Genomic DNA, 13,897 nt, shown 5'->3' on the forward strand with positions numbered 1-13,897 from the left:
AAGGTAAATGTGGCTGAATGTTTAAAACGGAGCTGAACTTTCTGGTTTAGCCTCGTTTTTCGGCTCGTTCATTAAGAAATGCAGCTTGTTTGACATCAAATAGCCCATCTCTGGGGCTAGTTAGGGACCAAAAAATTACACAATGTAAATGGGACACTTAATGTTGCACATCTTTTAGTTGTCTCAATAAATACTTAATATTTGTATATGAATTTCTACAATTTATAGTTGGTTTGAGGTTAAGTCGAAGTTCGGGGGGCTATAGGTGGGTTGGTTGTTTAGCAACAAAACCAATGCGTGTGGAACTGTGGGGCAAAACAGACAGGGTTGGCTTGGATGGTTAACATGTAAACGATACTTAGTCTCCAATGTTTATTGAAAACAAAATACATTTGCACAATGAGGACTTGTCTCATGCAGTTGTTGGTTAGCTAGCTAGCAAATGTTAACCATATTAGCATTGACGTGACAAAACACCTCAACTACATGGTAATAAAAACTAGCTTAAACGAGCCACCTACGATTCCCCACATTGCAGCTTCTTTTCATTGTTGCTGGATATCTAGTCACAACACACAGACGTCTGCCCCATTGAAGCGTGAGCATCGTTGTCAGCTAACCAGTCTACGGACATTTTAAAGGATGGTCCCATGTACATTGTGTAATTTACTGATGGTCCCTAACTAGCCCCATAGGGATATCACATGTCAAACCAAATTGACCATGGTCATGACGATAGGGTCGCGAGCAGCTGCACTGCAGCTTGGGGCAGGAATGAAAATCAACCCAACCCAAGGAAAAGTGTTTCAGTACCCTTCATTCATTGAAATCCAATTTTTTCCCCCCTATCTCGCAAATCTCCGTTTTGTACGAGACCAACATCAATTATCGTATTTACACTTTGTAGTCAATTTTGTCACTAGAATGAATGTTTGACTCAGATGCCATATAGGCCGTTTTCAAAACAAGAAGTTACTTTTTAGGGGCAGTCGCTCTTTAACCTCTTAAGGAACAAACCAAGTAAAAATGTTGAGGTAACATTGCTTAACATAAAGATGGCTACATCCCTCGTACATAACCAGACCACAAATTAAGTTTAAAATATTTAATTTGTTTTAAAATATACATCAGTTAAATTCAGAAAAAATGAGTTCAGTTTTAACAGTCTTGTGTATAATTCTGTCCAAGTAATTTTTTTGAGAAAAAAAATAAAATTCACATGATACATAACCATGGAAACATACACTTACATACAAAATCAAAGGAAATCTACAAAGCTATGAATGAACAGACACCGCATCAGGAGTGCGATAATATGCAACCAAAGAACTCAACGAAGCACACTTTTCTTAGTATGAGAAAATAAATGTGATTGCCACTCTTAACTGGTAGACAGGGGTTGGGACCAACAGTTTCCTCGTAATGGAAAACATCAGGTACCAGACTGCAGTGTGTACCCTAGAATCATATTATAGGCATAACAGTATTAATCCCCAATAAGCACACCATATATTTTAAATGGCACCTGCAGCCAAATAAAAGTCCTGAATTAGGCATGTGTATCTGAGAGTATTTAACATGTATTTCATTCATGTCAAAGGGATCATTTGACAACTGAACTCCATAAAAGGAGACATGGTGAATAATAAACAGCAATGGATGCATACATTGATGTGACAAGACAGCATCTTTATTAGTATTCATGAACCATCTCATTGCAATAACACCGCCCTTGGGCAGGGACTGGCTTTGTCACCTGGCAGAAATGAATGCTGAGAGAGAGCACAAATGCAACTCCAAGCTCAGAATGTAGGATTACACTATAAAACCTGCTTCTGTATTCATATGTAGAGCCGGGGTTTTCTAATTGCATAATGTAATACTTTACGCTCCAGTTAGTCAAATATCAATATATCCAATAAACCCTTGGCACTGTGTAAATATTGTATTGGAGACAAGGCTCCTATGAACAACTGACTGGCTGTTTAAGTCATGCTCCGACTAAAACCTACACCTTAAAAAGAACTGTGAACTACCTGTTAACGGTCACCGTCACAGAGGGATTATTCCACCGCATCAGATAAAAAGAGGAGCGACGAAGCTGACATTTTTCAACATTTCAGACTAAATTTGAAAAAGAGCCACATGAGTGGAGCATCCTGGGGAAGGTGACCTTGGATCAAAGAAGCGATGTGTCGGACAGAGATGTGTTCAATTATATTCTTGAAAGAGGATTCATTAAAGTTGCAGGAGACCAGATGTAAAGGCCTATTTATAATGCTGGGTACATTAGAGCCCCGCACATTTTATCCTCCCCCCATTTCGATTTTTGTATTTGCACAAAACCTTGTCTACAGCACATCTGATGAGCCCATTAAATATTAAAAATGTACATTTCCAGTTTCAAGACCATGACAGACTACCATTCCTCCTTTCTCTTTTTGAAGTATTAGAGACCTATTTCTGAGTGTAATAAAACATGAATAATTTAGCCAAGGGTTGTTACAACTATTAATGACGGGCTATTAACAGCACATCTAGACATAATGGAAAGACCAATAAGCAGACTGTAAGCAAAAATAAAATAGCTAAAATTAAAAAAAATGTAAAAAAGTTTAAGGCTATAAATGGGTGGAGTGACGTGAACTGTGTGGATTTGTGAGCCCTCAGTCCCACGTCACACAACAAAATGGAGTTGAATTATTCAGGTTTCAGGAGTGCAACAGAAAGCTTCCAACATATTGGATACAGTATGTGGAGAGCCTTTTATACTGGGATATGGGGACTCATCTCACTCAGGAGGGAATACAGCTCTCAAATATGACCCCAGTACTGGCAGCGGCACAGTACTAAACAGAACAATGTTTCCATTTCCATGATATGTCTTGTACTTCTTGGTCTAAGAACAGAGATTTTAGGGGGGACTGAAACCCACATCTACAGGTACAGGGAGAGGGCAGGTTCAAGAGACATCAAGGAGGAATCTTTTTTTTCAGGTGGTTTCTGTGTTCCAGCATGCACTGCCTGCCAATGGACTTGAAATGATATTACACCGTCATCAGCCCATAGACGGTGGCATGAACATATAATACCAGACGGATTAGAGTCTGACTGACACCACGTGGACACAAAAGCATGTCTGAGGGTTGAGAACACTGCACCAGGCATGCAAATGTATCCTGGATTACTGCCTTATAACGAATGCAACTGCAGAGCTCCCACTGTGAGCGGTCAATCTAGGATCAATAAAACAGCAGGACTGTATCATAGACTTCATAACCACACAATCAAAGAGCTGTTAGAAAGGCCAACAAATATAAAACGTATTTTTTCCGTCAGTAAATCATCCTTATGTACTAAAGCTACATAGTTGAGTGTCTGATGCTGAACAAATGGAATTAAAATGAACACAAATTCAACATGGCTGAATGCAGAACGCTAAGTCAATCGAATATAATGGAACAAATCAAAAATCAAAAACACAAGAAAAAAGTACACACAAGGTCAATCCATAAAAATCACAAAAATAATAATCTCTTGATGAATGAATAAATATTCCCGATCCCTATAAAAGCATGTGGATGAAAAAGTAACTACAGTGAAAATAAACGTTACATACTTCATGCCATTTATCAAATCCAGTTACAAGTATGACATCCTCTGTGAACCCCCACAATGGAGACTGAGTAATACACCAATCAAAATACTTTCCTGGTTAGGATATTGTCAACGGTAGAATTACCCCAAAACTCATCATCAACCAGCTGTCACACCATACAGACCTTTCGCCTTCGATTATTCCTTGTCACTTAGATGTTCTGGACACGTACTGTAGCTGTATGAGATACAAATACGTTACCAACAGAAGTGGTACACAAAGAGAATTGAAGGCATCTTCAAGGAGAATTACTTTCACCCAGAGCCCAATGAATACTTGAAAAACACGTCCACAAAAATGCCTGGAGATGGATGTCTTGGTTCTTCCGAAAAAATGCTGACACCATTTTTCATGCCATATGGGTCTTCCTTTGTAATACCCCATGTACAGTAGAGTTACCAATAGTACTACCGGCCTGTTTGTTTCTTGAAATGAAAATACAGTGATGACAAAAATCCAATGACAGAACAAAAGTGAAATGATCTTCAATTATAGAGCAAATGTTATATCTCCATATCTAGTTATGGAAATAATATTTACACACAACAATGACATAAGTTGCACTCTGAACACAGAGCTTCAGGTTATAGGGGTGTAACGGTTCACCAAACCCAAGGTTTGGTACGTATTGCCGTTTTGGGGTCACGGTTCGGTTTTACAGAGGGGAAATGAAATCAATTGTTGCTTATTTAAGAAGACACAAAGTTTTGGTATTCCTGATTCCATATATGATCATGAGTCATAATACCTGATGAGAGCACAATCAGGAATAACACTTTTGTATTTTCTTAAATGAAAACACACGATTACTCATCAACACTAAAATAAAGTGCAATATGCGTGTGAAATCAACATGTAAACATGGCTCAGACATAGACAGGCCTATGCTATAAGGTTTTCTTACAAAGAGAAAAATATGAACACTTCTGTGACTCTCATAAAGGGGGCCTGTCTGTAGCACGGTACTTGTCATTTGCCACTCGGGGGGTAATGTGATGGGCTGTCACTTAATAAGTAGTGCTCTGTAGCCCTGGAGGTCCATCAATCTGTAGTAAGCGCAACACAGGGTGGATTGGCCAAATCATTGACAACTTCGGTTTTAGCTTGCTTATATAGAGCGGGTACTAACTACCTGTTTGCTGAAATGGGTTACGAAGATCGTAACGTTGCTCGAGCACTTTCACGAGGTGCTGAAACCCCTTAATTTTCTCAACCACCCGAAAATGGGCGCATATCCTCGGCTATAAACATGCCTATCGCTCTTGTAGTTTCTTTGGCCGGTCAGAATCAGCTGTGAAGGGTTTCTTGAATGTAGAGGGGAGACGAAGTTGTTATTTTTTGGGGCGTTTCCGTCTTGCTCCGGTGGTAGGAACACTGGGGTGATGTTGGCATGAATGTATCAACATGTTTGAGATGTTGGCAGCTGCATAGGCTCTTCTCGTTGAGCAGTGGCGACATACTCTCCCTGTCCATCGCTGTTGTAATCTACTAGGAAGCAAACATTTTCCAAAACTGGAGATTTAAACGATGGAGAACCCTCCTGGTTTATCGACCACACCACTCGCCATACAGAACTACTTCCCGGCTGCGCCTCACAAAAGAACGGTTTGAAATGCACAAATTAAGATAAGAATTTTGATTGCAATTTTGAGATATATATATATATATATCTTTTTTTTAATGTATGTATTCATTTGGGTACACAGTGCGGATCGAACCCAGGTCCCCGTACCAACCGGTTCAGTACAAATACGTGTACCGTTACACAACTAGTAGGTTACTATAGCTCAGAGAACACAAATACATTGACTGTTCTAGATTATCATTGTCATATCTCTATAAATAGTTAAGTTAACACCTGTGGCATAAAATGGTCACAAAAATAAAAAGGCCGAAATGTAAATTATTTGAATGAAGAAGTGATTGAAGAAATAATAAAAGTGAACACTTAGGATAATAGAAAGACAAAATAAAATCCCCCCCCCCCCCCCCCAAAAAAAATCTATGAAAACAAAAATACAGTTTTCTAGAAAATACATTTTGGAGTGAGACCTAGAATTTCTGGAATCAAGGGTGACCTTCCTAGTTGTTGTGTGGTGGACCAATTTCAGAGAAGAGAGCCCTTAAGATAGGGGTGCTCAACAGACCTGTGCACACTGCAGGAGCTTCAGAGGGGGATCAGAACAGATCATCTCTAGGCATTGGGGGATTACAAACCCCCTCAGACAGAGAGGGATAGGCACAGAGTCTGTGTGGGTGTCCGGTCCACCATCCACCCCAGACAACAGCATGTACTTGCAAGTGCTCATCCTCTCCCCCATTCATCGATGGAGGAAAAGTTCACATGTTATCAGATGCCTGCATGACATAACATTTCTTTAGGGGGGGGGGAGGAAACAAAAATTCAGGGCAAAAGAGAACAAAGGAGGGAGAAGGCAACGACTCCATCCATATTGTCTGTTTTCAAGTCCTGCATATCAACGATCATCTCAAATTATGAGCTGAATCGTAGCTCCATCTGGGCTGTTCCATGAAAACACACTGGCTGGATGTTTACACACAGGAAATGACACGGTATGGCTATATCCTGGAGTCGCCCTTCTCCTCCGGCAACAGTTTGGAGTGTTTGAGAGACAGAAAAAACTAACCCTCTGTAGGACCCTTTGTTCTGCTACTGGAGGGGTTTGCAGCTCACAGTGGCAAGAGAAGGAACACCATGAACTTTGCCGTTCAACTGGCAGGCAGGCATTGCACATATCTCCAAAAAAAATCAGCTCTTGAATGTGGTTATTAGAGAATGTGCATATTTCCTGACTAAACTCATGAGAGACAGCAGCACGGACAAAGGTAGGACCAACACGTAGGCATGTTGGTCGACTCGAATCATCCTTCCTTGCTGGTAAGATAAAGCGTCCACAGAGCAGAGAAGACTTAGTCTGTCAGACGACATATGAAGTGAGAGGAAAAAGTCCCCTAGTCTCAGTCCAGCAGGTTACCATGCTCCTGTGCCCGGGTCAGGCTGTCTTTGCGGTGCAAGTGGTGGACTCCCATCCTCTTTGGGCTCTTCAGGGGTCGGCCGGGGGTGGAAGTGGAGGAGTTGCCGGGGAGGGGAGGGGCGTTCTCTGTGTAGTCCTCGAGCCCTGCCAGGACCCTGGGTACTATGACAGGGAAGTCCTGGGGCAGGATGTCTCTCTCCTCTGCAGAGCTGCCTACAGACCCCGTCTCCTCCACAAACTCATTCATCTTGGCCTCCGCCAGGCTGGTCTCCACAGTGATGGTTGTTGACACGGTGTCGCCACTGGCGTCGTCTTGGTTGTCCAGGGCCATCAGCAGCTGCTCGCTCTCCTCTGTGGAGAAGTCTGCTCCGTAATGCCCCCTCCTGTTGCGGAGGTCAGCCATGCTGCTGGTGTCAGTGTCCAGGCTGGACTCTCGGCTAGCAGTCCAGCTGCGAGTGGAGGACCCCTCCTCCCCGTCAGAGTAGGCTCCCCGTAGTGCCCCCCTGTGGGATTCCCCGCCCCCTGGCTTGCTGGTCCGGGTCCTCTCCAGGTCCTTGACCGTCTCGCTGCTGAAGGAAGTGCGGTTGACCAGGGTGCCCTCAGAGGATGGTGCCATCTTCTCCACAAACATGCGCTGCCAGTTGGCCAGCAGGTCCTCCTCAGAGCTGCCTGAGCTGGCGAAGGTGCTGGGGGGCTGTGGGGGGCTGCTGAAGGGGCTGGACTGACTGGAAATGGGGTCTGCTGTGTCCAGCTGAGTAGGTGTACGGCAGGGGTCACGCTGCCCCCTTCCCCCTGAGGAAGAGGAAGCCCCAGAGCGCCAGCCCCCGTCCGACACAGCGGGGCTGTTGGGCACAGTGCGCTGGCGCTCGTTCTCCTCGTCGTTTTGCACCAGGCTGAGGGAGATGGCCTGGCGCGTTGCGTAGGTGCAGTTGGGCAGGGGGCTGTTCTTGGGGATCTTCACCTTGTCGTCCGAGGAGAACTCGATCACCTTGCGGCCGGGGTAGAGGGGATGGGGCGGAGGGGGGGCTGGGTAGGGGTTGAGCTTCTCAAAGGCCCCACCACCCTCCTCTCCTGGCTGGCCATCTGCTGACAGGCTGCTCTGGCTCCGACACATACCGTTCTGCTGGAGGAGCTCTTGTGCCTGGCTGCTTTGGGGTGGGACTCTGCTGCTGTGGCGGGGACCCCCATTCTCTCGACCCCCTCTTCCTGCCTCGGCCTGGGGCCCCGTCATGTCCACATGCACAAACACGTCCTCTGCCTGGGGTCGGCCTGCACTGCTGCTGGACTGGGCAGAGTTGAGCACCAGCGGCTCAGGCTTCTCCAGTACACGGGCAATGACGGATGTGGGCACCACGTCGGCAGGCGTCAGGCTCATGGTGTCGGAGTCCTGGCCCTGGGCCCCCTGGGGACTCTTATCCGGCAGACTGGCCTTCATGTGCTTGTTCACCATGTCCTGCAGCTCATAGGGCAGCTGGAAGACAGAGGAGACACAAACATAAAACGTAACATGTTCCACAGACAGGCAAAAAAGACCAAATCAAAAAGTTGAAGGCTATTTTAAACTAAAGTCCCGTGGTACACTAAAGTACTACATATTACAGACGTAACTTGTATTAAAAAAACATGGTACCAAATAATGAGAACTCCCAACTGCAATATCTCCCAATTCCCTCCATTAAGTGGAACGACTTTAAAAACCTGCATCTCACAAGGGCTGACAAATCTCTCTCGACTTGCGATTTTAAAACTCCCACTAAGAGCTCGCAGTGGGAGTATTTACAACCTCATGTCAAATGCAATAAGCCTTAAAACTTTACCTAATAACCGAGTAGCAAAAACGTAGCACTCATATCGCTCCTATGCAGGGACTTTGTGCTCCGATCCAAATTAGAAAGCGGCACATCTCAGTGGGATACGAGCGGAGTCAGTATTGTCAACAGTTCCAGATTATTTCTAAAAGAGCTGCTATGATCCTGTAGTGGATCGGTCTCCCTGTGTAAAAGCAGTGAGTGACTAACACATGGCAGCCAGGTCAGACACGACACTGGGCTGTCTGATGCCAACATGTGAACGGAAGAGAACACAGGGATCTAGCTGGTGGGTTGCCTTCAGAGAGGACTACAGTGAGGGAAAAAGTATTTGATCCCCTGCTGATTTTGTACGTTTGCCCACTGACAAAGAAATGATCAGTCTATAATTTTAATGGTAGGTTTATTTGAACAGTGAGAGACAGAATAACAACAACAAAAAAATCCAGAAAAACGCATGTCAAAAATGTTATAAATTGATTTGCATTTTAATGAGGGAAATAAGTTTTTGACCCCCTCTCAATCAGAAAGATTTCTGGCTCCCAGGTGTCTTTTATACAGGTAACGAGCTGAGATTAGGAGCACACACTTAAAGGGAGTGCTCCTAATCTCAGTTTGTGACCTGTATAAAAGACACCTGCCCACAGAAGCAAGCAATCAATCAGATTCCAAACTCTCCACCATGGCCAAGACCAAAGAGCTCTCCAAGGATGTCAGGGACAAGATGTGTAGGTCTACACAAGGCTGGAATGGGCTACAAGACCATCGCCAAGCAGCTTGGTGAGAAGGTGACAACAGTTGGTGCGATTATTCGCAAATGGAAGAAACACAAAAGAACTGTCAATCTCCCTCGGCCTGGGGCTCCATGCAAGATCTCACCTCGTGGAGTTGCAATGATCATGAGAACGGTGAGGAATCAGCCCAGAACTACACGGGAGGATCTTGTCAATGATCTCATGGCAGCTGGGACCATAGTCACCAAGAAAACAATTGGTAACACACTACGCCGCGCAGGACTGAAATCCTGCAGCGCCCGCAAGGTCCCCTGGCTCAAGAAAGCACATATACATGCCCGTCTGAAGTTTGCCAATGAACATCTGAATGATTCAGAGGACAACTGGGTGAAAGTGTTGTGGTCAGATGAGACCAAAATGGAGCTCTTTGGCATCAACTCAACTCGCCGTGTTTGGAGGAGGAGGAATGCTGCCTATGACCCCAAGAACACCATCCCCACCGTCAAACATGGAGGTGGAAACATTATGCTTTGGGGGTGTTTTTCTGCTAAGGGGACAGAACAACTTCACCGCATCAAAGGGATGATGGACGGGGCCATGTACCGTCAAATCTTGGGTGAGAACCTCCTTCCCTCAGCCAGGGCATTGAAAATGGGTCGTGGATGGCTATTCCAGCATGACAATGACCCAAAACACACGGCCAAGGCAACAAAGGAGTGGCTCAAGAAGCACATTAAGGTCCTGGAGTGGCCTAGCCAGTCTCCAGACCTTAATCCCATAGAAAATCTGTGGAGGGAGCTGAAGGTTTGAGTTGACAAACGTCAGCCTCGAAATCTTAATGACTTGGAGAAGATCTGCAAAGAGGAGTGGGACAAAATCCCTCCTGAGATGTGTGCAAACCTGGTGGCCAACTACAAGAAACATCTGACCTCTGATTGCCAACAAGGGTTTTGCCACCAAGTACTAAGTCATGTTTTGCAGAGGGGTCAAATACTTATTTCCCTCATTAAAATGCAAATCAATTTATAACATGTGTTTTTCTGGATTTTTTGTTATTCTGTCTCTCACTGTTCAAATAAACCTACCATTAAAATTATAGACTGATCATTTCTTTGTCAGTGGGCAAACGTATAAAATCAGCAGGTGATCAAATATTTTTCCCCTCACTGTATCTCAACCTCAATCAGAGCTGTGAAGGAGACTGTCTCCTGCTGCCTTTCTTCCCTGGCCACCAAGTGTCTCTTTGTCCCCGACTCCCCATTCACAGGAAACGAATAGCAGAAAGAATGAGAAAAAAAATCTCTCACCTCTAATGAGATAACTGAAGGGTGGCAAGAAAGAAAGAGAAAGTGAGTAGAGAGAGTAAAGGAAAAAAAAGGCAGGCATCTAGGGCCCTTCTATCATGGTAATACTGGGTGTGAAGAGGCAGGGCAGAGATATTGATTTGTGGAAAATGGGCAGAGAGAAGAGGTGATTCCACAGCACCCACAGCCTGATGCCCTAACGATCCTGGTGAGCAACGATCGGACAGCCCGCCCTCCTCCCGTTCACTTCCTCTGGTCAGCCGGGCCGGATCAATAAAACAGCACAGGGCTGCCAGGATGACCCCTGAATTTTGTATGACATACCCCTGACCTCTGGACCAATTACGTATAGAGAGCTTACAGGCTGCCTAGAGTCACAGGTCATAACCAATGATGTATATATACACTAGATGACTGACAAGGAGCGCTGTGTTGAAGCCCCTGCGCCTCCATCTTGGCACTCACATTTGTAAAGAAAATATTTTGGAAGGTATAGAAATGCATTTATTAATGTCTACATTTGTTTTTTCCACGTTTATTCTAATTGACACATTAATGCATACTTTCAAATTTTATAGTTTGAGCTAGACATACAAAAAAAGACAGTGCATTTGGAAAGCATTCAGACCCCTCTACTTTTTACATATTTTGTTACGTTACAGCCTTATTCTAAAATGGATGACATTTTTTTTTCCCTCATCAATCCACACACAATTACCCAAAATGACAACGCTAAAAGTTTTGAAGTTGTGAAAAAGTATTTTTTTTAAATACAAAAAAACCCTTAAATGTCACATTTACTTAAGTTTCAGACCCTTTACTCAGTACTTTGTTGGAGATGGGGAGCGTCACTGTACAGGTATTTTCAGTTCTCTCCAGACATGTTCGATCAGGTTAAAGTCCGGGCTCTGGCTGGGCCACTCAAGGACATTCAGAGACTTGTCCCGAAGCCACTCCTGCATTGTCTTGGTTATGTGCTTAGTGTCGTTGTCCTGTTGGAAGGTGAACTTTCGCCCCATTCCGAGGTCCTGGGCGATCTGGTGCAGGTTTTCATTAAGGATCTCTGTACTTTGCTCGGTTTATATTATCCTCAATCCTGACTAGTCTCCCAGTCCCTGCCGCTGAAAAACATCCCCACAGCACGATGCTGGTTTTTGCTCTGACATGCCCTGTCAACTGTGGGACCTTATATAGACAGGTGTGTGCGCCTTTCCAAATCACGTCCAATCAATTGAATTTACCACCAGGTGGACTCCAATCAAGTTGTAGAAACATCAAGGATGATCAATGGAAACAGGATGATCAATGGAAACAGGATACACCTGAGCTCAATTTCAAGTCTAATAGAAAAGGGTCTGAATACTTATGTAAATAAGGTCTGATTTTTTAAATATTTGTAATAAATGTGCACAAAAATTAAAAACCTGTTCTCACTATGTCATTATTGGGTATAGTGTGTAGATTGATGAGGATTTATTTTTTTTAGTTAATCAATTTTCTAATAAGTCTAATATAACAAAATGTGGAAAAAGTCAAAGGGTCTGAATACTTTCCGAATGCACTGTATGTAAAAAAAGATTCTCCTAAAAGTATACTTTTTCGAAAGTTTCTAATGTTAATGTCCCCACTACAACAACAAATACTTAAATACATATACGTTTGTCCTTTAAACATTTAATTGAAATACTGTTGATTTACGTTAATTCTTATGCTGTTCCTTCTGGGGAGCGACAATATTGTCAACTGGTGGCTTCAAAGCCTCATTGGCCAATACATAGCATCAGCAATCCAAGGTTTATATACAGTACCAGTCAAACGTTAGGAAACACCTACTCATTCCAGGGTTTTTCTTTCTACATTGTAGAATAATAGTGAAGACATCAAAACTATGAAATAACACATATGGAATCATATAGTAACCAAAAAAAGTGTTAAACAAATCAAAATATATTTGAAATTCTTCAAAGTAGCCACCCTTTACCTTGATGACAGCTTTGATTTGTTTAACACTTTTTTGGTTACTACATGATTCCATAGTTGATGTCTTCACTATTACATTTACATTTAAGTCATTTAACAGACGCTCTTATCCAGAGCGACTTACAAATTGGTGCATTCACCTTATGATATCCAGTGGAACAACCACTTTACAATAGTACATCTAAATCTTTTAGGGGGGGGTTAGAAGGATTACTTTATCCTATCCTAGGTATTCCTTAAAGAGGTGGGGTTTCAGGTGTCTCCGGAAGGTGGTGATTGACTCCGCTGTCCTGGCGTCGTGAGGGAGCTTGTTCCCCCATAGGGGTGCCAGAGCAGCGAACAGTTTTGGCTGGGCTGAGCGGGAACAATGTAGAAAATAGTACAAATAAAGAAAAACCCTTGAATGAGTAGGTGTGTCTAAACTTTTGACTGGTACTGTACGTCATTGGTCATGACGAGCTAACAAGCAGCTACGTATCATGTAATAGCTGTAGCAAAAAGTGTTACATTATTCAGTGAGTTAGAGACCTTTTTAGCACCATTCTTTCCTATAGAACACTGGCTGTATTATTGTAGGCACTGCAGGCAATCACCGTGACGGAAATCTGCACGGGCCCCATTGATGGCCACAGTCATGGTCATTTTACATGCGGTTGTATTAACTGCTTGTGCGCTGAAAATGTTATCAATTAGCATAAACGCATCAATCGAGGGCCAGTTTGAGGCAAAGTGGGCATACTATATATGGCATAATGCCTGGGTAGACAAAGCTGAGCTTTCTCATAGAACAAGTCCATGTGCAGCAGTGTGAATGCCCGGGTAGACAAAAGCTGAGCTTTCTCATAGAACAATTACATGTGCAGCAGTGTGAATTGGTGCTCAGACAGCCAATCCACTCTAGCGAGTAGCCTCAGGACTGGGCTGCTGGGCAACTTCTGCAATGCTGTATAATTGACTTGTTTCCTTAGGCAATCTTCAGAATTCATTAAATCTCCCACAGATGGCTGCTGCCCGCCTGATAAGATGATTTGTATACACAGCTTCGTTTCAGACCACCTCCCAGGGAGCAGCGCATCTGGACACAGGATGACTCAACGCTGTCTGTCTGCCTCTTTCTGCCCTCCTGTCTGTCTGCTTGCCTGTCCATTCTGCAGCATCTTTCCCCAGGAGGAAGCCGTAACCATGGTTATCCATGTTGCCCTTTGGTGTGCTTTTATCTGCTGGTGTCATCCTTCCTCTCCCCCTTTTCTGATTCTCTGCTAATGGATGATGACTGTCAAGGGGATGTTTCCTAACGGTTCATGCTTTGATTTTTCGAAAATGTGTCCTCGTCTTCCAAGGCACTTTACTTGTTTTGTTTTGCGAAAAAAAGCGCTTGCTGCAACAATTAGACTTAGATCTCAGTCGGTGGACCCAG

General features: G+C 43.8%; 1 protein-coding gene across 2 annotated transcripts in view; it reads right to left on the reverse strand.

The window, feature by feature from the left end:
• Positions 1–1,090: 1,090 nt before the first annotated feature.
• The window catches only part of tjap1 (tight junction associated protein 1 (peripheral)), an 84,411-nt gene continuing 71,604 nt past the window's right edge, over positions 1,091–13,897 (reverse strand). For both annotated transcript variants that reach the window (XM_082964720.1, XM_014154086.3), the window contains one exon: positions 1,091–8,125. In XM_082964720.1, the coding sequence (XP_082820846.1) occupies positions 6,638–8,125 (1,488 nt within the window). In that variant the 3' untranslated portion in view covers positions 1,091–6,637. The remainder of the gene's footprint in view (positions 8,126–13,897) is intronic.

The sequence above is a fragment of the Salmo salar genome, chromosome 18, assembly GCF_965601325.2.
Source record: "Salmo salar chromosome 18, fSalSal1, whole genome shotgun sequence".
Taxonomy (NCBI): Eukaryota; Metazoa; Chordata; class Actinopteri; order Salmoniformes; family Salmonidae; genus Salmo; species Salmo salar.